The sequence below is a fragment of the Furipterus horrens genome, unplaced genomic scaffold (genome assembly GCF_987537825.1).
Source record: "Furipterus horrens unplaced genomic scaffold, mFurHor1.1.pri manual_scaffold_4, whole genome shotgun sequence".
Classification (NCBI taxonomy): domain Eukaryota; kingdom Metazoa; phylum Chordata; class Mammalia; order Chiroptera; family Furipteridae; genus Furipterus; species Furipterus horrens.
Window position 1 is genome coordinate 95547022 of NW_028327174.1, and position 24802 is coordinate 95571823.

The window sequence follows — 24802 nt, forward strand, 5'->3', positions numbered from 1 at the left end:
TCCAGTAGTTTCTTCTGCTGCTGCAATGCCCACTGGTTTTTACAGCCAGAAGTAAGGGGGTTTATCTTCCTGGTGCTGGAACTCTGGGCTGTGGCATCTGACCTTGGGCTAGGATTGCTTCCTCCCAAGGTATCCTACCAATTTTTATCCACCACATGTGAATGTGGGACCATCCATCCTGTCATTGCCACTGCCTCCTTTCTGTGCCACACTGCCTTTCTACCCCATCTCCACAACTCTACCTCTCCTTACCATCTGGATGAATGTGGTTTTTTTAAATCCTTGATTGTCTGACTTGCATATAGCTCAATTTTCTGATAATTCTGGGTGTTATTTGTTTTTGAAATCTGGTTGTAATACTTTCTGTGGTTGTGAAAGGAGGCAAACATGTCTACCTATGCTTCTATCTTAACCAGACATCTATTATTCATATTTTTAATTTTTCTTTTCTTCTTCTTACAGAAGACCCTATAACATTGCATATAATACTGGTTTGGCAGTAACAAACTCCTTTAGCTTTCTCTTGTCTGGGGAGCTCTTTTTGTGTTCTTTGATTCTAAATGATAGTTTTCCTGGGTGGAGTAATCTTGGTTGTAGGTCTTTGCTTTTCATCACTTTAAATATTTCTTGCCAATTCCTTCTGGCCTGCAAAGGTTTTGTTGAGTAATCAGCTGACAGTCTTATGGAAGCTCTCTTGTAAGTAAATAACTACTTTTCTTTTGCTACTTTTAAGATTCTCTTCTTTGAACCCTAGCAGGCTAATTCAGTTGGTTAGAGCATTGTCATAATACACCAAAAATGCAGGTTTGATCTCCAGTCAGGTCACATGCAAGAAGCAACTAATGAATGCATAACTAAGTGGAACAACAAATTGCTACTCACTCTCTCTCTCCCTCCCTTCTGCTCTCTCTCTAAAATCAATAAGTAAAAAAATTTTTAAAGATTATTTGTCATTAAACTTTGGCATTTTAATTATAATGTGTCTTGTTGTGGGCTTCTCTGGGTTGGTTCATTTTGTTTGGGACTCTCTGTGCTTCCTATACTTATCTATTTCCTTAACCAAGTTCAGGAAGTTTTCTGTCATAATTTTTTCACATAGGTTTTCAATTTCTTGCCTCTCTCTTCTTCTTTCAGCACTTCCATGATGGAAACATTGGTACACTTGAAGTTATCACAGAGGTGCCTTACATTATCCTTTTTGGATTCTTTTTCTTGTTACTGTTCTGATTGGGTGCATTTTGCTTCCTTATATTCCAAATTACTGTTTTGATTCTCAGCTTTATGTTTTCTACTGTTGATCCCCTGTACATTATTTTTCATTTCAGTTAGTGTATCCTTCATTTCTGACTGGTCCTCTTTTATGCTGGTGAGGTTCTAACTAAGTTCACTGAGCATCCTTATAACCAGTGTTTTGAACTCTGCATCTAGTACATTGCTTGTCTCCTTTTTGTTTAGTTTTTTTCTGGGGTTTTGTTCTGTTCTTTCATTTGGAACATGTTCTTTTGTCTCCTCATTTTGGCAGCCTCCCTCTGTTTGTTTCTATGTATTAGTTAGAGCTGCAACATCTCCTGGGCTTGGTTGAGTAGCCTATGTAGTGGGTGTCTTGTAGCGTCCAGTGGCACAGCCTCCTCATTCACCCAGCTGAACACTCAAGGTGCACCCCCTGTGTGGGCTAAATACCCTCCAATGTAGTTGAGCCTTGATTGCTGATGGTATGTTAATAGGAGGAATTTACCCTCAAGCCGATCAGCTGCAAGGACTGGTTACAGCCACCAACCACCAACCTCTAACCACCCCACAGAGCAGGACTTACATCAGCGGAGCTCTACTACCCACTGAGTTCACCCTTTGAGGGTGTCACTTGTGGAAGTGGTTGGGTGGTTGTACTTCAACATGGTCTGGAGCTATCCATTGGGTATGCTGCCTCTGGGGTCTCCAGGGAGGTGCAGGCCAAGGTCAGCTGCTGCCTGTGTTCTTCCCAGGGCCACCCAGCTTAAGCTACAAAGTGATTTGCAGATAATTGCTACTTGTAGTGGGCTTGGAGGTACCCAGGAGAAGCCAAGCTGTGAACCATGTCTGGCTGCTGCTGCTAGTGCTGGGCCTGGGGCCACTTAGTTGGCAGCAGCCATATGCTTGTGGAAGCTGCTTGGGTGGGCCTAAATGTTAGGTGAAGTTGGACATTATGGAATCTCCATGGTAGGACACAGTTTGAGCCAGATTGATGGAGTCTCAGATATGGTGCCCACCTGCCAGCTCTATAGGGGATGGCTCACGAAAGGAACAATGGCCTCTGCCAGAACTTCTCTCTGGGAGAAAGCTGCTCCCCCCACCCAGTTCTCACCCTGATGCCAGACAATTCAGTTCTTCCACATACATCTCTGGTGCCTTTCAAGCTGCTGAAGTTCAGAGGGAGGGAGTTTGAGTTAGTTTGTGAGTGAACCCTTTAAAAGTATCTGCCTGGAACTCCAGCAGCCTCCATCTCCCTCAGCCTCAATCCCCACTGGTTTTTACAGCCAAAAGTTACTGGGATTTCTGTTTGTGGCACTGGAACCCTGGACTGGAGAGCCTGGTGTTGGGCTGGGACCCTTGTTTCTCATGGGGGGATCTCTGAAGCCAAGATATCCCTCTTGATTTTTATCTACCACATGCAAGTGTGGGACCAGCCCGATCTGCCTCTCTGCCCCTCCTACCAGTCTCACTGTGGTTTCTTCTTTCATACCCTAGTTGTAGGACTTCCAGCCAGTCAGATTTCAGGCAGTTCTGAATGATTATTGTTCTTTAGTTTAGTTGTAGTTTTGATGTGGTTGTGGGAGGAAGCAAGTATTCCATTGACCTACACACCATCTTGACTGGAAGTCTTTATTCCTTCATTCTGAAGTTAACTTCACTTAGATCTACTTCAGGAAACTTATCCTGATTAAATGATTTGAGAAGGGAGATACTAGAGCAAAGGTTTGGAGACAAACAGCTATTGGTACCCGTACCAGCTCTCCCATCTACCATGAGTGACTGGGCAACTTGTTCAATCTTCCTGATCCTCATTATTTTATGTGAAAATTCTATATAATATTAGTACTTACTTCATAGCATTATTCTGATATTAAATGAAGTGATGCATGTAAAGTGCTTAGTCTTCAGGTTAGCAATTATTTTCATTAATGTTCACCAAAGGACACTTGCTGATAGGATCCTATTCCTGCCTATTTTTCAGCTTCCAAGAGAAGTAGTGCATCTGTGTGCATGTGTGTGTGTGAGCAAATCAAATGAGTGCTATAGTTAACAGTATCCCAAGACCCAAGATGGTAGAGGACTATGTAGGTGTTATATTTACTTCCTCCCAGGACCAAACTGGAAGTACTATGAACAAGCAGGTGCCAAAAAAAATTGTTCAATCTGGATGAAATGGATAAATTTCTAGAACATACAATCTTCCAAAATGGAATCATGAAGAAACAGAAAATCTGAATAGACAGATTACAATGAGTGAAACTGAAGCAGTAATTTAAAAAGCTCCCAACAAATAAAAATCCTGGACCAGATACTTCACAGGTAAATTTTACCAAGTGTTCAAAGAATAACTAACACACATCCTTCTCAAACTATTTCAAAACATTCAAGAGGAATGAAGACTCTGAAGCTCATTTTATGAGGCCAACATTATCCTAATTCCACATACAGATAAAAAGACATTACAAATAAAATTATAGGCCAATATTCCTGATGAACATAGATCCTAAAAATCTCAACAAAATATTAGTAAACAAGGTCCAGCAATACATTAAGAAGATCATACACCATGACCAAGTGGGCTTTATTCTGGGGATGCAAGGTTGATACAATATTTATAAATTATTAAATGTAGTCCACCACATAAACAAAAGGAAGGATAAAAATCACATGACCATGTCAATAGATTCAGAAAAAGCATTTGATAAAACTTAGCACTCATTTGTGACAAAAACTGAGCAAAATGGGAATAGAGGGAACATACATCAACATAATAAAGGCCATATATGACAAACCCACAGCCAACATCATTCTCAGTGGGAAAAAACTAAAAGAGTTTCCCCTAAGATTGGAAACAAGACAGGGATGTCCACTTTTGCTTCTCTTATTCAACATAGTACTGGAAGTTTTAGCCATAGCAATTAGACAAGAAGAAAAAGTTAAAAGCCATCCTAATTGAAAAGGAAGAAGTAAAATTGTCATTATTTGTAGATGACATAATAGAAAGATTCCAGCATAAAACTACTAGAACTGGTAAGTGAATTAGTAAAGTAGTAAGATACAAAAGAAACATCCAGAAAACAGTTGCATTTTTATGCACCAGTAATGAACTATCAGAAAGAGAAACTAAGAAAACAATCCCATTTACAACTGCATCAAAAACAAAACAAAACAAAACAAAAACCTTGGAATAAATTTAACCAAGGAAGTAAAAGACATGTACTCAGAAAATTATAAGATTAAAGAAAAAAAATTGAGGAAGATACAAATAACTGGAAGCATGTTTTGTGTTCATGGATAAGAAGAATGAACATCATTAAGATGTCCGTATTACCCAAAGCAATCTATACATATATTCAATACAATTCCTATCATGATACCAATGGTATATTTCACAGAACTAGAACAAATATTCCAAAAATGTATACAGAACCACAACAGACCCTGGAAGCGCCACAGCAATCTTGAGGAAGAAAAACAAAGTTGGAGGAATTACACTACCTAATATCAAACTATACTACAAGGACAGTAATCAAAACAGCGTGGTACTGGCATAAAAACAGCAAAGGAACCCACTGAATAGGAGGTCATATTAGCCAATGATACATTTTATAGGGGTTAATATCCAAAATTTATAAAGAAGTTATTCAACTCAACACTAAAAAAACAAACAATCCAATTAAAAAATGTGCAAAGGAATTGAATAGACACTTCTTTAAAGAGGGCATACAGATGGCCAATAGACATATGAAAAGATGCTCAATGTCACTAATAATCAGATAAATGCAAATTAATACCACAATGAGATATCACCTCTCACCTGTCAGAATAGCTATCATCAATAAATGAACAGACAAGTGTTGGCAAGGATGTGAAGAAAGGAAACCCTCATGCACTGCTGGTGGGAATGCAGACTGGTGCAGCCACTGTGGAAACACAGTGTGGAGTTTTCTTAAAATGTTAAAAATGGAACTGCCTTATGATCCAGTGATTCCATTTCTGGGAATATATCCAAATAAATCCAAAACAGTGATTCAAAAGAATATATGCACCTCTATGCTTATTGCAGTGTTATTTAAAATAGCCAAGACTTGGAAGCAGCACAAGTACCCATCAGTATGTGAGTGGATAAAAAAGCGGTGGTACATTTACACAGTGGAATACTACTTAGCTGTTAAAAAGAAGGAAATCTTACCTTTTGAGACAGCATAAATGGACCTGGAGAACATTATGCTAAGTGAAATAAGCCAGTCAGAGAAAGACAAATACTGTATCATGTAATTTCAATCATATGTGGAATCTAACAAACAAAATAGAAATAAACTCATAGATACAGAAAACAGATTGAAAGCTGTTAGGAGGGAGGGGATTTGGGTATCTGGGTGAAAAAAGTAAAGAGATTAGACAAACAAACAAAATCTCATAGACACAGACAACACTATGGTGATTACCAGAGGGAAAGGGGGGTGGAGGAAGGTAGAAGAGGCTGAAAGGGTGATAAATTGTGTCAGGAGGAGATTTGACTTTGGGTGGCAAACATACAATAAAATATACAGATGATGTCATAGAAATATACACCTGAAACATATATAATTTTATTAACTAATGTCACCCCAATAAATTCAATAAGAACTAAACCCCCTGTGGTTAAAAATAAGATAAAATAATAATGTAAGTTGCACATATACATATGTACATGCTGTATCCCCTTACAAAAATAATATGTTGAATTAGAGGCCATCTGATTCTATTTCCCATCCTCAAGCATCGACACCTTTGCTTCTCCCTCTCCTCATTCCTTCCTACCAAGCCATCCATTCTGCACCATTCCAAGGCACTTCTAGACAGGTAGTTTAGCGCTGAAGCAGTGACTCAGGTTGTCACCCAGTTCCACTTCTGTATTCTTCCCTTCAATAGCATCCTCAAAAATTAGGAATCCCACCTGTCAGGGGACTAGATTTTACTCCCTTGTTTGGCACTGTTTAAGGGAGGGTCAAATACTTTTTAAATTAGGGACTTGGGACCATTGCTTTAGCTGGTTTCAGTATATTTGCATGTTTGTTGGAGAGCTTGATTATGAAAGAAAACTCAACACAGTGTTAAGGGAAGCTCTCTGTCTTTCGTTTTACCATGATTGTTACTCATATGTAAAATTGAACACTGTGTTTTTTAAATCAGATTTTCCATATATTAAGTCAAGTTGTCTGTCCATGCTAGGTTTTGTTCAAGCTGAACTGAGTTTTCTTCCCAAATTGGTTGAGTCATGCTTATTAAGATAGAGGGACCAAATTAGCTCTGTAACGTCAGCTACTGTCTTATGCAATGCCCGTGCTTGCCTCCATCTCTGTGTCCGTGACCATGAACTTCATCTTTTCTCACTGCTTCACTTTTACCCCAATGCCTCTCAACATTCTACTTTACCTTCTCCTAGTAGTGGAGCAAGCTTGTACTGGCTTGTGAGAGAAGATTGTTAAATTTTCAGAAATTATGTGAGCCAATTGTCAAATGTAAGCTAGTGTTAAAATTAAATTATGTAAACTTTTAATTAAGTAAATTACATTAAAAACAAAGGGAAGAAATACTTAAAATCCATCACTTCCTGACCATTTTATTACATTTGAGCATCATCTTTGTTCCTGGAGTTATTAGATCTCCAGCGTCTGTACGGTGGAAATACTCTACACAGTACATTGCATGCTACTGTGGTCTCTTCTCAGCCCCACTTCCCAGTCATGTTGCTCTTTGAAATCAAGTCCTAATAAGAGTATTTACAGCAAGGAAATCACCAAATGCACACTACACATCAGCCCTTGGTGTGTTGTTTTAATTATTTAGACCAGGGGTCTGCAAACTCTGGCCACTTGCTTGTTTTTGTATGACTTTTAAGGTAAAAATGTTTTTCATATTTTAGGGGTTGTAAAAAATATTCAGAGCCTTACTTTGGTAGAGACATGAACATTGTGTTTGTCAGTTTAGAAGGCAACCAACCAGTGTTTTTCTAATTTGGTGTGCTCTGCCCTCCAGCCAGGACGTGAGCCTCCAGCCAGATTCCTCCTGCCATCTTCTGTCTCCCTTCTCAGAATGATGAGCTTGACATCTAGGACTCAACTGACAACTGAATTTGATGCAGCACAAAGCAAATGAATCCAATCATCTCACCAACAGAGTCATATTGGACCCAACAATGGTAAAAAAAAAAAAAAAAAAAAAAAAAAAGGTTTGATTAGTTTTGTAGAAGTATTAAATAAGGTAAATTCCCTCTGCGAAAAAAAAACCAAACAACAACAACAACAAAAAAAAAAAAAACACCAACAAACCCTATCATCACATCACAAAGTTAAGTAGATATTTGGCAATTATCCAGGTAATTGGATCAGTGTGTAAGTAGCCAGACCACCCTCTTCTCTCCTCTGCCCCTGAAAAAAATCTATTTGGAAGCTTAATGATTTACTTTGCCAAAATTACCTGGGTAATTACAAATCTGTGTCCTTTTTTTTAGGGTGATAACTCACCTCTGTATCATTCTGAAATTCCTAAGTGCTTGAGAGTTCTTGAAGGAGCTGCCCTCACATAAAGACCAACCTAATAAGTAACAACTAAATTCTATAAATGTTTACCAACAAGGCAACAATTAAACTTCAAAGCTGAAAACCAGCGGAAGCAAACACTTTAGTTTCTTTACTCCTTACCTTTGCTCCGTGTGCCCAGGTTTCTGCCCTAGCATCAGAGTCCCTCTAGCACAGTCTAATGGAGGTCCTGACATCATCTCTTCCCCCCAGCGGATTACCCCGTCTGCAGCCCTACCCATTTTCTACATCATGGCAACAATTACCTTCCTCTTTAAAAATCTTCAATTGGACCCTATTGCCCAGAGAATAAATTCCAGATTCCTCAAATCCAAGCCAGGTCCCAGAAGCCTCCTAAGCATCTAACCCCAGTTTCTCTTTCGAGAGTTATATCCTTAATGAGCAGGTCACATCCATACCAATTCAATCTGAGGGTCTTTGGGGGAAGTCAAATCTGGCACCTTAGGTATTACCAAAACTACAGTGGTATTTTGGTCACCTGAATTGCCTGGAGGACTAGAAAGTGTTCTTAAAACTTTTTTTTTCAAACTTGTTGTTATAATAAATATATGGTACAATAATTTGTTTTAGTGTATCTTCTCTATTCAACTTTAAGCTCCTGGAAGACATGCTCTGTATTTAATTTTTTGTTGTTGTTGTCATATTAATAATATTTAGGTAGTACTTGGCACCTAATAGGCACCCAGCAAATGTTTGTCAAATAAAATAACAAATGAATGAATAAATAAATAAATTAAGTATATCAAAGAGAAGACTGAACTACAGTGAAGTCTGAGGCCTTAAAAATAAGGAATAATTTTTCTTATTAAAGAAACAGGGCCATTCATGTGTTGTTTTTTAATAAAGTGAATCACTTTAAAGGACGAAGCATCCCATTTTTCACTGAACTGATCATCATAGACCTTAGAAATTATCATGGTACAAAGAGCTTTGCTTAAAAATCAGGAGTCCCCAAGTTTAGTCCCGTTCTGCCATTACCAAACACAATCTCCATAATTGTTTTTAATTAAGTGCTTGATATGTTTCAGATGCTTTACCTGTATTTTCTCATTTAATCCTCAACCACATTCCTACAATGTAGGTATCCTTAGTAACTTCATTTCATGGAGAAGAAGAGTGAGGTTTATAAAGGACAGGTAAATTGCCCAAGTTCCCACACTAGCTGAGCCAGATTCAAACTAGCCTGGGTGAGCACTGGTCATTGGTACTTCTCTTTGAATGCTTCCCGGCCCTTCTAATGTGCATCCAGGGTTGACAGCTTCTGCTCTGGGCTCTCTACTCTAACCTGATGTGACCTCATAAAAGCCACTACTCTAGCTTCATTTTCTTCCATACAAAGGTGGCAGAAACCATTCATCTTGGTGATAATTCATACTTAAATCCTTAGGAATTATTTCTGCCCCTCCTCTACTACCCAACATCATGCCCGAGTGAAGAGGGGCCTCCTGGAATCTTCACATGTGGACTCCCGGGCAGCCTTATCCTGGATCTCTCAAGCCCCACTAAATTGGGGCTGTGATAAGCTAACACTAGAACTTAACTTTGTGAAATGCAGTGAAGAAAATAAAAGCTGCGTAGCTCCTCAGGAAGAATGAGGAGAAATAAACAGAGCCCGATGAGCTTACCTAGTTAGCTCCACCTGCTTTTTTCAGTCTCAGAAAAAGGGACAGAGACGAGTCTACTGACCGGTAAAATAGTCTTTTCATAGACTGAACTGGTTTCCTCTTCCTGCCTTGGGACATGTATAAAAATATTAAAAACCCAGTCTGTCCATTTTGGAAGGGAAACCCCAAGGAGCCAGATAAGAGAGGGCTGAGCTGGAGGAAACTACTGGTGGTTCAAGTAGTACTAAGTATTCACATAGGTAAGTACCTGGGCCAAGACCTGGTAGTCCCCAAGGAGGAAAAGATTGGCTTTGGGAGGGTCTGCTCCTTCTGCTATGCTCCAAGGTCAATGGGAATCCAAGTGGCTTTAGAATGATGTCTATGGCACAACACAGACAAGTCCCTAGTTCCTTCCTGAGGCCAAAAGTTCAAACCACCCAAGAGAAGTCTTTTGGTCTAAAAATGATCAGGGCCCAATCTCTAACTCTTAGGGCCATTTCACCCTGATCTGGGCATGAAGAGGGGATATCCAATGCCTTCGTTTTATTATATTTGGCAATTTATTTAAAGAAACTGAAACCTCTCTTGTGCCTCTGCCATGTGCTCAATAGCACCCCCACTGTTGTAATCCTGTGTCATCTTCATTTCTCCAGGTAGGCTGTAAACTGCAGGAGGGCAGGGCATGTTCACTGCAGTGTCCTCTGCTCCTAGCCCAGAACCTGTCCGTTCTCAAGAGCTTAATTCACTGGGTGAACAAATAATTAAATGTGAAGGTTATCTGATGAATGAATACAGCAACATTTGCTACCTACTTCACAGGGAAGTGGTGAGAGAAGCTGCTCTGTGTACGTTTAGACATGAGCTCCTCTCCCAGTTTGACTAGACCTGGCTTATTTGGGTTAAATAAAGATGTTTGCTTTTCTGACAGTTTCTTATTTTCTTATAAAGCCCATAAAATTCCTATTTCTTACACTTAGTAATTCTTAATAACAAACTATACCATCCTGTGCCGCTGTGAGCAGGAGTCCTGGTCACTGCTCCTAGGAGTCTCCATAACAGCAATGAAGGTCAAAGCCTTCGGGCAAACTGTTTGTTACCAGCAGGAAGTGTAGAAAACACCCTGCCCTTTAATCTTCACATTACCTCATGGGAAACAAGAGCAGTGCTAGAGCCAGCCTCATCCACAGAGGAAGCAGTCTCCTTTGGACCCTCAGAACCTGATTTTAAAGCCTCATATCTTGTGATTCCATCAAAACATTTCAAGTGTTTGTTTCAAAAAGCTCTTTCAGCAATACAATAGCCACAAAAAGAAATGTTATTACCTCTTATTACAGATAAGGAAAATTGGTATGGTTTCTACATGATTTCTTCTATAATCACAGAAATGGTGAAAACCTAGGGATGCTGCCTAGCCATCCACAGGGCTAGTCCCGCTGCCAACCTGCCCAACTTCGGGAAACAGTCAGTGCAGACCCTGGAAGTACCCCAAATCCCTGCAGCCTATCAGATCTGTGTATATCTGTATTTGCATTCTTTTTTTATACAGTGCTCCCTGTCCCAAGGTGCTCAACGACATAATGCAGATAAATTAGGGGCCCTGAAAATGGTGACTGTGAAAAATTAGGAATCATAACCATTAGTAAACTAAAAAATGGAGAGCAGTAATTTTGCACTTTGCCTTAGTATGTGAGTACCTTTATAAACGACAAACTACTAATTTTTGTCCTAGAAGTCAGTGTAACTCTCTTGTCCAGGATACAGATCTTGCTGTTTACAAGAGCAGTGGTCAATGACTGAACATTAACAGAGCCCTATTTTTATACCAGGCACTTGACATTCTAAGCACTTCACATGCATTATATTGTTTAGTTCTCACAACACCCTCAAGAGGGAAGGCAGTATTACTGTCCCTGTTTTGTAGATAAAGAAACTGAGACCCAGAATTTTACAAACCCGCCCTCCCCACCCCCAACCAAGGTTACAGCTGGGAGGAGATTGGGCGGAGATTTAGACCCAAGTCTCTTTAACTCCAAAACTCATGCTCTTAATCGTTACACTGTATTGTCTCCAAAAGAGAAAGACATTAGGCCACTATGGCTAGATTCAGTTCTCTATAGTTTAGGGAGATTAAAGGAATCCCACGTCCCAGAAAAATCAGTCAGCTAAAATTATTCAGAAATATTTCTGGTCATTAAGGTATCCCCTAAGCAGTAGGCCAAAAATATCAGGGACTTAAATGACACTAGAGTAGAAATACAGGTCAAATCCGATTACAGAGGATCTCGAGGGAGCCTCCAAGCTCTTATTGTGCCCTGGAACTTTATTATATTAAATATTGCCTTCTCCAGCTACTAGAGAACTCACTGATCCTCCTTCCCTTTCTCAAAATTCTGGTACTTGTCAATACACCACAATTTAACCTTTGATTTTACATTATCTTTTATTGTTCATGTTTTTTATGCATGCTAATCTTTGTCTCCTTAATAAGATTTTCAGTTCCCCGAGACTATAAAGTAAGCTTCGTACTTTGTCCCCTTTCCAATCTATTGTGTGCTAATAATGTGAACAAGCTGGGTGCCTATTGAGCATGTAGGTACCCAATATACACTGTTTATTGACTTGTTTAAATAATATACACGGCAGATCAGCAAACTATTTCTGTAAATGATCAGACAGAAACATCTTAGGCTTTGCATCTGGTTTCTGTTGCAACTACTCAGCATGGCTTCTGGAGGGTGAAAGCGGCCATGGGTGATACAATACGTGTGGCTGTTCCCTAATGACACTTGGCTTACAAATCAGGAAAAGGTCAGATTTGGCCTGCAGTTTGTCAACCCAATAGAGCCTATTTATGATAGGCTTGGGGGACGAGGCTGGAAAATGTTCTCAAGTCTTAGCATTATGACGGCAGCTTCCATACCTCCCCTCAGGCCTTTCCCCATGTCTGGATTCCTACCTCTTAACCATGTCGAGTGTTTTTCCAAAATCTCTCACCTTGGACTGAAGTTCAGTTCAGCACAATATTATGCAGTTTATTTTTCTCTGGGGCCTCACACATCAGTTTAAAAAGAGAAAAGTCAACTGCAAAGTAAAGAGCTGTCATGGTAAGTTGTAACAATAATAGATAACTAGGAAATTCTTCCAATGCATTCCATCCAGGAGTCTCTGACACTTTTTCCATACTGCTTTTTGTAGATGGCCACTTAAATCATCCTAGATGATTTGAAATATGCATTGTCTATGTGTTTGTCAAAAGAGCTGCATTTGACATGCATAGAGGTGGTTCAACAGATTGCCACAAAATTTGGAATTGGGTAACACCCTTTAATTCAATCCCCTTATTCCACAGAGAAGTAAAGTGACTTGCCTAGAACAGCAGATTCTTGGCTCAAATGAAATAATCATATGACCATCCCTACATGACTTTAGGGCTCCTACCTTGAACTAGTCAGCTCTGCACACACCCAGTGAATGTGAGAGGCAACTCAGATTCCCTGTTCTAAGGAGCAATCCACTAACAACTACTGAAACCTCTGCTTTGCCCAGGACAAAACTTCTTTAATGTGAAATACATAACCACAGTTATGTATTTGCATTTTAAGTTTACTATTTCTTCATGTGAAACTAAAGGCACTTCCTCATGTCTTAGCATGTTCTGGGCACCAGGAAACAAGTAAAAAGATGTTGTTACTGTAGAGATTCTCTAGGACCACTAGGCCTTCACCTGACCCTGCCAATGACAGTAATATGAATAGGTTTTCTGGGACTGGCAGAGAGAGGTAAGGGAGATCAAAAGAGAATGTGCATGAATATCCCCACTCCAAAGAGCTCTGCTCATCCCAGGCCCTCTCCAGGTAAGATCAGCAGAGGCTCAGTCCAGGCAGCAGCTGATCCTACACTGAAAAGTTCTCAACTTTTTTACAGTCTCTAGCAAAGGCTCACCCAATAGGCCTCCTCCTCCCCGACATCTTCACCTTCTCATTCTGCTCCAAATCCCTCTGATGATCGTTTCAAATCTTAATCCCTTTGCAAACTTGTGGAACACAGAGCTATATATCCTATATTATTTCTCCCTCTGATTGTAAAGCTTCTGATAAATATGTTAGCCCACATCCTCTAGCTTATAAAAATATTGGGAATGAACTGCTTTGGGAGTTAATGTGTTCCTTGTCACTTATGCAGAACTTTGTTGAGATGATCTGGGGTTTGGCTAAGTAATGGCGCGTGAAGGGTCCCTTCTGAACTTATTGTTAGAAAGAATGTTGATATTCTTATAATAATAGGAATAGTTTTTTTTTTTCATTTCATAACATTTAACAAATTGCAATTTTTTTCAGGTATATTTTCTCACTTGATCTCATGTATCCTGTGAAGTAGGTAGGGCAGATATTATGATCCTCAAGTTACAGGTGAGGTCACCTGTTGAAGATCACATAGATAAAAATGGGCTAACTTGTTTCCCTTTCCAGGGGGTGTCTTTCTCACTGTGCTCTGCTGCTTAAAAAAGAAGTGAACCCTGCCTTGAAAACAACTGATAGCATACAGCTTCAAAGTGTTTCCCTCCTCTGAGAGAAAAAGGGCATTAATTCTTCACCTTTGTCAGCCTTTAGAATAAAATTCCTAGCAAAAAGGGCAAAACATACAGGGAGTACAAATCATTTTAGAATCACAAACTCTTACGAGGCATCCTGGAAGCTCCTCTTTCTCCTCCACTCCAACGCAAGTGCAAAACTTGGAGGTGATTTATACAATAAGGAAAAGAGTATTAATAAAGCAGACTGTGTGTTTATGTTTTTAGATTGTTATGCAATAAATTCAGTTTATATTTTTGTACAAATATTCATATATGGCTACAAAACTAAAAATTTTGGGGGGTTATATTTCTATTTTCAAACAATTTAAACAACCTGTATTCTTACAATTACTGTGATTGATTAGATGGTGAATTTTACCTTAGTCTTTGCAGTGGTATAAAATTTCCAGACCTAGAGATTTTTTTTTTTTTTATTATACTAAAAACTTGTTTTAAATTTTGGCATACAACTTTATAACACCAAGTGTTAGCACAGATTTTATCTGATAATTATACAATTATCATAAAACCCCAGTGCTATCAATATTAGTTTACAGTATCATGAAGAGGCTTTTGGAAACACAGCAGAAGTAAGCAAGCACTGTAGAAGTCAATAGAAGCTGAAGTTATAAGGTTTAAAAAAGAATTTGCCTATTTTAAAGGGTCTCTTAATAATAAGGGCCTGCCATTTAATAAATCTGAGTAAGTGATAATGACCTGACTTTACAGAGATTATTCAAGTAGAAAGTAGGTGGAAGTTTGTCTTCATCCTAGAAATTTAGAACTTTAAGAATTTGAAAAAAAGAATTTTTTCTGGTTGTGATTTTTAATCTTCAAGATTTTTTTCTTTACTCTATGGAAAGTTTAAAAAAAAATCTCATTTCTTCCTATCTTCCTTAAAATGTGAACTCAAAAGATCAAGGCTTGCTCTTGTATGCTCTTTTATCCCAACTTGGATTTCAGTATTCTATAAATCATGAGCTCTCAACTTTTTAATGAGTAAAAATTCAACTTATTCATGGTTTAATTCAATAGAATAACCATTTAATAAATCTCCATGCAGCAAAAAACATTGGACCAACTCCTAAGGAGACAACTACGGAGTATTAATGCTCCCTGAAATGAACGGCAGGTATACTTCCCAAAAGGCCCCAAGACTCAGGAATAAATTCCTTTACAAAAGAAATGTTAAAAGCTTATTGAAAGATTTAAACAAAACTCTACGTTCAGTTATACATATACCAGACTGTTAAACATTCACCTTCCTCCCGTAGTTTAAAAATCAAATCCCTCATCACAGACTTTCCAGATGCCCACTGACTTCAAAAGAAAAGACTTAAGTATTGAGAAGCTACCAAGATCATGGTAGTGGATATATGTTTTCTAAACTTATAATTCTCACTTTAAAGCTCAAAAATTACCATTGGCAACAATAATTGTCCTTTGTTTTCCTCAAAGAGGCCGGTGCATGTTATTTTTGAAAAACGTCTGTCAAATACCTGTCTGAATAGCCACAGTTTGTCCATTATTCTTTCAAGTAAAAATAACGTTCAATGAAAATAAACGTAAAGACACTAGTTCAGCTGGCAATTCAAGCACGGAAGTGTTTTCTTGGAGATAAACATGACCCTTCGGTATTCAGCAAACATGCCTTATGAGCACTTCCTATTTTTTCACACAGAATTTATAAAGGGTTGAACTTCAATAAATTTAATATTTTTTACTGTTTTATCAAGACCATTTTCAAGTGGAACTGGCTTTCCCGGTTTGGTGCTTCTGCCTTGGTTCACGATAAGATACCTGCAATTTTACCCACCATTTTTGCAAATGTCAACACAGCGAAAGTCAAATCAGTCTTAGCATTGCCACGAAAATTATTTTGACGTGGCAGAGCCAATTCTTTTTTCCATTGAAAGGGTCTCAGGAACCTCCAGGGGGCTGCAGAACCACACTTGGAGAACCACTGGGTGTTTGCGCAGAGAGAAATCACAATTCTTTCTCTTCAGTTCTTTAATGCTGGAGGCTTATTATTGTAGGTTTCATCACTGAGCGCCAAAGGAAAGGCACGCCAAGGCGTTGAACTCATCTGAGAGATAACATATGATCCGTACGCAATTCAAAGGCTCACTTAGGAAGTAAACCATTCTTGGGAGGGACAGCGTTGGGGGCGGGGCTGTCAGACCGTTGGCCCAGGCTTGCAGTTGCCAGGGGCAACGATCGTCAGCAGGAGCGAACCCGACCATCGATTAGTCGCGTCTTGCACCATTGCGGAAGGAGAGGGCGGAGATGGCTGGAGGGAGAACGCCCCCGTAGCGAATGCCACGAGAGCTGGATGGCTAGAATCTCGCTCATTCTGCAATCTATTGGAGTGGCTGCCGAGGACTTGGGTGGCGGTAGGGGAGGGCGGGAAGATGGCGGCGGTAGCAGCGGGCGGCCCTGTAGGGAAGGGGCGCGATATCAGCCTGGCAGCCCTGCAGCGCCACGACCCCTATATCAACCGCATCGTAGACGTGGCCAGCCAGGTGGCTCTGTACACTTTCGGCCATCGGGCCAACGAGTGGGTGCGTGCGGTCGCGACGGGCTGTGCAAGCAGGCGGGGGTGGGGACAGGGTCGTCACACCCGGGGCGCGACACCCCTTACGGGGAGGGAACGCGACACCTTGGAGGATGGAGGTGGACAGTGGTGTCTCGGCGCTCCAGGCCGAAGTTGGCGGGATTGCACCCCTGGGCCCGCCCTGGGGTTTGAGGGAGAGGGAGGCCGATCTCTGAAACCATCTGAAGCTGGGGCAAGACTTAAATACCGGCAATACCCCACGTTGGGAGACCGGAGAGATCGGGGACAGGACCCTGAGAACTGAAGGAAAGGGAGCACCTGGTGCCTCGAGGCCGGAAGACTGTGATGTACTCGGAGCGATCTGTTAGTGGAGAACGGTGGCTGTAGAGGAGGCGGGGGTTAGGAGGCGAGGACCAGAGGAGAGTTCTTGTTCTGGAACCTCAGATGGGACGAAGAGAAACCAAACCTTGATAGCGGGGAGAAAGCTGAAGTTGCGAATTCAGGGAACACACCAAGGAAAGAGAAAACATCAGGGAATAAAAGACTAAATTGGGGCTAAGTCTAAAACTTAGGAGACTGACTCTCTTGGAAAGATTATTACACCACAACCCACCAAGACCAAAAATTAGTTTTAATATTTGAATTCATTTGGGAGCCTAAGTATTTTTATTAAAAATAGAAGCAGAACCCCAACAGACAGCAAAGGGATTAGATTTCGTTTTCTCACAGTGGGAATGGGGTAGGATCATAAGACATGCAGCGTCCTGCAGGCTACAAGTGGATTTTGAATATAGAGAGATGGAATTTCTTCTCTTTACCTCCTAGTAATTTTTGTCCAAATAACATTAATCTCTCAATTATATCACCATCCATCCATTACTTTTAAATAAGTTACAAAACAATACAAAGGACTGATTCTGTATGAATGGATTTCAGAAGATTTTTTAAAAATATATTCTCCAAGAAGGTATCAGACATCAAAATTTAAGCAAGAAGAGATCCATGTTGAACAAATTCATGTATTTTTAAACACCCATATTTATTTATATAGCCTACTTATTCACCTGTAAATCACTAACAAAAATAACAAGTCCTAAAATGGAGAGGACAGTTCTGTCATAAATTCTTATCTGAGGAAAGGTACTGAAATGGCTTAGGGCTGCTCTCCCAGTGGCCAAGCAAAACAAACAAACAAAAAAAACAAGGGGGTTTGGGGAGAGCTCTTTAATATTCATAGTTCTGTAATACGAAGTATACCACTTGGTCAGAGGGGGTTATTTCTCCCTAGTCTTCAGAGGACTTTACCACCTGGGCAACACAGTGGACAATTTCATCAATGGTAACTTACAAAATGCAAACATACTCTACACATGGCTGTTATACTGCTTTGTAGAAAAATGCCAAAGGCATAATGTCATAATTCTGTCAAAGTAATTCTTTAGTACAGATAAGGATTAGCAATGTATAGTTCTATAAATGACCAGGATTAGAGTCTGGAAAATCCTGAAACATGTAGAGAATAGCATTCCTCTTGAATAACAATTGTTTCCTAGAGGCTTTTGAGACAGATAACCTGTTAAAATAGAGTGGTTTATTAGATACCCAGTGAAGTCCATATATAAAGCCTCATGAAAAGGCAGAAGTGTCACAATGCATTATTTACAGGATTATGTTTTCCTGCTTCCTGGACTTGTTACCTTCAGACGGGCCATAATTCATTCAGTAAAAGGTCATTCTTTCAAAGGACTAATCTTCAAGGCTGTGTTATTCAGAAGAAAAAAAAACAGAAAGAGACCTAGTTTAGTTGCAGAGCAGTTGCTAGGGGTAAACAAATGATCACCATTGTTTCCCTGTGCCATCACTCAGGCCTTCTGGATGGGAGCCTTTTGAATGTAAACCTAATAAACATACAGAATAATCTTGAGAATGGAGGAGAAAGCAAATGCAAGAAGGAAGGGGGTGGGGTGTAAAGAAGGGAGTTCTTATTATACTGAAAATAGATGAAGAATGACCAGGCACTCAAAGCAGAAGGAATTAGGAAGGAAGAGGGAACAGGAAATGAGCTGTTTTAAGGAATGATTGAAAAGATGGTATTATGACTAAAATAGGAATTTTAGAACTAGACCTACTTCCCACTGCCAGGAAAGACCACTTCGCCAAAATACCTCCACGTGGAAGAATATAGCCCTGATCTTATTTCTTCTCAGCCCTGAGAGCAGTAATTCTTAAGTTGACTTGACAATATGTCTGCAAAAGATTTTTGGATGTCTCATTGAGAACGAGGTATTACTGGCATCTAGAGGGTAAAGACCAGGGATGCTGCTAAATATCCTACAAAGGACTGAGTTTGAGAAACTGCCTTAGCGTCTAGTGGCCTGTTGTTTCCAGCTACTGGTTTTCTGAGTTCTGTGTAATCACAATTTCTGGGTACAAGGCCCAAGCATTTGATATTTGTTGAAATATAGGTGACTTGGATGCTACATGACTGAGAAAGACAGATTTAGAAGATAAATGGAGACATACTTTTTTGTTATTTTAACAAAGTAATCAGTAAGATTTAGATTGCTTTGAGTTGTTTCAGAGGTTCAGATAGTGTTGAGTCCCAGTAATGTGCAAACTAGCACTATTATATTTCACTGTATTTTAAATTTTGAACTTAATTTTTTAGCACTTGTATTATTTTTATAGTAAACTATATTAAATCATTAAATTGTACTTTTAAAATTGAAGCTAAAGTCCTCCAGAGCTATGAACTAATACTTCAACATAAAAGTCGTTACTTGGAGGTCCTAAGGAGGATCTAATAAAATCTTGTTTAACTATTTCCCATACCCCCAACCCTGGGCTTTGTCCAGAATGGAAAAAATATTAAAAATTTGGTTACCTAGGGTAACTGTGGAGGTACCAGAAAAATGCATGAATTTGAGCTGTTTCAGCCATAATAAACCAGAGAAAAATATGTTTTGTCATCAAAGATCTGAGTAGTGTAGGCTGGTTATCTCCTTGCAGTGGAGAAACTGAGACAGAACAATAATTAGCCCAGTATGATCTGGCAAGAACCCCACTCCAGGTCTGATATTGTAATCTCTGAAACGATTCTTTTCCATGAACAAACTCATGTTCTTTGTGTGTAATGCTGTATAAAAATTAAATTTTAAGAAATGCTTATTATGAGTTAGAGAATAATTTCAGAAGAAGCATACCTTTTACATTTCTGGTTCTGGGTTTTTCAAAACTAAAATTGAGTATTACAGTCTTTTTTCTTAAAGGAAAGGTAATTTCTATTACTACTTCATTAAGGAAGAAAGGAAACAAGGCAAAAGCCATTAGCTTTATGTGAGCTGATACATATAAATGTCCTGATTTGGGTCTCTAAGATGAAACAGTCCAAGGTCAAATACTGGAAGACAGGAAAGTGTTTCGGCCTTGTAGCAAGTAATTCTGACAATGCATGTAAGTTCTGAGTCCTAGTTCTGTCACCTATAACTTTGGTTTCCTACAAAGGTAATAAATAGTACCAAATATTTAATTTTTACAAATTTATTCTTAAAGGTTTTGTGGACTATTAAGTGCCTTAGCTGTACTGTTAAACTTTACGAACATCCACAGATCCTCAGACTGTGTGGGTAGCATATATTGTACTGTAGTGGCCATTTTCTCAATGACTAACATTGTGGTGGTTTAAGTAATTCTTAAAATGCACCCAGGTTGTAGATTTCTCAACAGATAGGAATTAACCATGTTTACAAAGAAAGGTAAATAATAATGTTTCCGTATAATTGTTTTTTCATATTTACTCAGGGTATTTTTCAAATCACAGTGGCAAATAGGCCACATTTGAAAAATAAAGATACTTTTCATAGAACATTGAGGTGACTTATGCAAACTTCATGGTAAATCTATTTTAAGAATGAAGTCCCTAACTTTCTTACCAGTGTATATATATTAAGAGAAAAGACTGGCTAAAATTGTTTTAACTATTATAAATTCTTTATTTCTAATTGCATATTTTATAATAATAAGGATTAAAAACCTTGTTACTTATTAATTTACTCTTACTAGCTATTTGCTCTTAATTTTTAAAAAAGATTTTATTTATTTATTTTTAGAGAGGAGAGGGGAGGCGAGTGAGGAAGAGAGGAAGAGAAACATTGATGTGCAATCCCCAACTGGGGATCTGGCCTGCAACCCAGGCACAGGTCCTGACTGGGAATCTAACCGGCAACCTTTTGGTTTGCAGGCTGGCACCGAATCTACTGAGCCACACCAACCAGGGATATTTGCTCTTAATTTGGACCATAATGGGTTTCATTTTTATGACTCTTAATATAGTTCTATGGGTAGAGATTATGTTATTGAATGAAGACAGTGGTTCTCATGCAGCATCATCAGAATCACCTGGATGGCTTAATAAAAGGGACTGCTGGGCACCAGCCCCAGAGTTTCTGATTCAGTAGGTCTGGAGAAAAACCCAAACACTTGGCATTTGTAACAAATTCTCAGGTGATGCTGCTGCTGCTGATATGGGGACCCATTGAACTGTGAGGCCCACTGAACTACAGTGATTAAGAAGATTGCTGAAATTACTTGAGCCTGTGAAAGGATCATGCTTCCAATTATTTTGTGTGTGCCTTTTAAAATTATCATTTTAATATTATGCCTTTGTTCTTTTTCTTTAGTTTTTTTTTTTTTATTTTTTAGGTTCTGTTGTTGATAGTTCTGAGTTTGTTGTCATTTTAATGTTCATAGTTCTGATCTTCTTTTTCTTAAATAAGTTCCTTTAACATTTCATATAGTAATGGCTTGGTGATGATGAACTTCTTTAGATTTACCTTGTCTGGGAAGCACTTCATCTGCCCTTCCACTCTAAATGATAGCTTTGCTGGATAGGGTAGTCTTGGTTGTAAGTCCTTGCTTTTCATCCCTTTGAATACTTCTTGCCAGTCCCTTCTTGCCTGCAAAGTTTCTTTTGAGAAATCAACTGTTAGTCTTATAGGTACCCCTTTGTAGGTAACTCTCTGCTTTTGCTGCTTTTAAAATTCTCTCTTTATCTTTAACCCTTGGCATTTTAATTATGATGTGTCTTGGCGTGGTCCTTTTTGGGTCTAGCTTGTTTGAAACTCTCTGTGCTTCCTGGACTTGTATGTCTATTTCCTTTGCCAAATCTGGGATCTTTTTCTTTCGTTATTTTTTCATGTAAGTTTTCAATTTCTTGTTCTTCCTCTTCTCCTTCTGGCACCCCTATGAGTTGGATATTGGCACGTTTCAAGTTGTCCCAGAGGTTCCTAAGCACCTCCTCATTTTTTTCAATTTGTGTTTCCTCATTCTGTACTAGTTGACTGTTTATTTCTTCCTTATGTTCCAAATCATTGATTTGAACCCGATTTCCTTCCCTTCACCATTGGTTTTGTGTGGCTTTTCTTTTGTTTCACTTAGCATAGCTTTTACTTCTTCCCTTATGCGTTTGCCATACTCAAGCATATCTGTCAAGTCTGTGAGCATTTTCATCACCAGTATTTTGAACTCTACATCTGTTAGGTTGGCTATCTCCTTGTCACTTAGTTCTATCACTGGAACCTTGATCCGTTCCCTCTTTTGGGCCATACTTCTCTGTCTCCTCACCTTGACAGGCTCCTGTATTTGTTTGCTTCTGTGTCTTAGGTAGAGCTGTCGCACCTGTTACATTATAAGGGGCAGAGCCTTAGGTATTCGTCAGAACAGGGTGACCTGTTCACCACCTTGTGGTACTGTGGGGGGGGGAGGGGTCTGAGAGGGAACAATGCCTCTTGCTCAGCTCTCACCTCTTTTTCAGGCAGTTCTCCCACTTCCTATATGGGACTGGCACCTCTCCAGCTGTTGCCCTGGCCGTGGTTCTCAGAGTGGGTGGGTCTGCAGACATTCTAGGACTGTGGGCCCCTTTAAACAAGTGGACTTTGCTGAGAGACCAGCAGTTTCTTCCTCTGTCCCAACCCCCACTGGTTTGCCCAGTCAGAAGCAATGAGACTTTGTTTTCCTGGCACTGGACGTATGAACTGCACAGTCTGGTCTGGTGCTGGGAGCTCTCCCCAGGTGTCCCTTCTTACTTTAATGTGTTACTGCACTTTCCACTGGCTGGCCACTGCCACTGCAACCACACTGCTTCCTCTCTTCCCCAGCTCTGCCCCTCCTACCTGTCTAGATGAATATTCCTTCTTTATATCTTCATTTGTTGGACTTCCATGCGGCTCAGTTTTCTGGAACTTATGGTTCTCTCCAGTTTTGAGGTAGTTGTATTCCTTTTTAGTTGTGGAAGGAGATGCAGCATGTCTACCTACTCCTCCATCTTGGCAGGAGGTCCTGCCTTTGTACTTAAAGAGTGTATTTTTCGCAAAATTACAAAGTACTTAAACTTTGTATGATTTTGGTAATGAATATTAATAAGAAAATACTATGAGGTTGAATAGAATGCCAAATTAAATCATGTAAATAGCAAACGTACATTTTAAATTCTGAATTATAATAGTCTGATTACTAGCTAATCAAACAAATAGGGACTTAAAAATTTTTAGAATTCAATGCACTGATGAAAATTTTCATCGGGGCCTGGGGTCCTGCCTTTGTTGAGATAAAAATGAACCTTTCTAAATGAACCAAAATGATAGTTTATCATTTTAACTTTACCACTTTTCCCAGTTTTTCTCAGACAGATTTCTTGAGTCCTAACTTGTAATGTTTCTGTCTAACTTTATTTCAAAAATCAGAACCTGACTCTAGATATTCCACATCCAGTAGGTGACTGTCTGAAAACTATGACTTCGTTGTCATCTCTGTGCAGTGGTCCAAGCAGAGTATTGGCAGATCATCTGCTCTCCTAGGTGATAGGGTATAGCAAGAGAAAATGAGCCCAGAAAAGAAAGAGAAGGGTAATGAGATGCAGCCACAAGTGATTGCTGCAGCTTGCTATATGCCCAGTTCAGAGGGCAGAAGAAAAGGCAAAGCACTTATAATCTCTTTCTAAGGAGATCCATGGTGAGTTGTTATCCCTGCATTTGGTAAAGAGAGATAATAATGGTTTATTTTGTGAATGACAGAAGGAGAGTGACTTGCTTCCTGCTGCTCAATCAGCAGAGCCACAGTCAGGCAGAGATCGCGCTTTCCTTTTTTCCCTGAGAAGAAGCCTCCTAGGTCAGATGGGGCTTAGAGTTGGCCCTGCTTGAAACTGCGTAGAATTCTTATTCTATAAGTTTACGTTCTTTAACCCCTGTAAATATTTACTATTAATGAAGAGAATATACATATTATGCTTTTGTTTTGTTTTTATTTCTAGGAGAAGACTGATGTGGAAGGAACCTTATTTGTTTACACAAGGTAAGAGTATTTTACTTTTAAAAAGAAAATGACAGTCATTCTTCTTTAATTGTAGTTTTATTTATAAAAGAGGTAAAAGAAATGAATCTTTGTTTAAAGTTTTTAGTTGACATAAGGGAATTTTGAAAAATGTCACCTGGGATAGTGTGAGGCTTACTAATTTCAGAATATAATTTAAACTTCAATATAGATGAACTTAAACCTTTATGTTTTTTTCAAAAGTAGTATTAAATATTGGTCCTTTAATTCAAATTAATGGTGCAAAGTTCTTGAATATAATGTATTGGCAAGGAGCTAAAAGTCTACTATCAAGAATATTAGATTATTTAATCATTATTTAGAAAATGGTCTGGATATTTATTTATCTTTTAAAATTTTATTTTTTAATTACAGTGTACATTCAATATTATTTTGTATTAGTTTCAGATGTACAGCATAGTGGTTATATAATCATATACTTTACAAAGTGTTCTCCCCAATATTTTTAGTACCTACCTGGCACCATACACAGTTACAATACTATCGACTCTATTCCCTGTGCTGTACTTTACATCCCCATAACTATTCTGTAATTACCAATTTATACTCATTAGTCCCTTCACCTTTTTCACCCAATGCCCCAAACCCCCTCCCCTCTGGTAACCATCCATCTGGTCTCTGTATCTATGAGTCTGTTTCTGTTTTGTTTGTTTGTTTATATTGTTCTTTAGATTCCACATATAAGTAGATCATATGATGTTTGTCTAAATATTCCAAACCCAGTAGGGTTTTATTTAACTATTTAAAGAAGATGATCCAAAATTAAAGATGTCTGAGTCCTCCATTATTTAGTTAATACATTATGTTTCAGGATAGATTTTAATATATTATTTATTTTAATTATTAATAAATTTAATAATGTCATGTTATT

At 39.0% G+C, this 24802-nt stretch overlaps 2 protein-coding genes across 6 annotated transcripts in view; one reads left to right on the forward strand and one right to left on the reverse strand.

Annotated features, from left to right (window-relative positions):
• CACNA1C (calcium voltage-gated channel subunit alpha1 C) overlaps positions 1 to 24802 on the reverse strand; it is a 713310-nt gene that overhangs the window by 663719 nt on the left and 24789 nt on the right. The gene's annotated exons all lie outside the window — the stretch shown is intronic.
• DCP1B (decapping mRNA 1B) overlaps positions 16389 to 24802 on the forward strand; it is a 53453-nt gene continuing 45039 nt past the window's right edge. The window contains exons 1-2 of the mRNA XM_090273792.1: positions 16389 to 16552; positions 23852 to 23892. Of these exons, the coding sequence (XP_090129918.1) occupies positions 16403 to 16552; positions 23852 to 23892 (191 nt within the window). The 5' untranslated portion in view covers positions 16389 to 16402. The remainder of the gene's footprint in view (positions 16553 to 23851; positions 23893 to 24802) is intronic.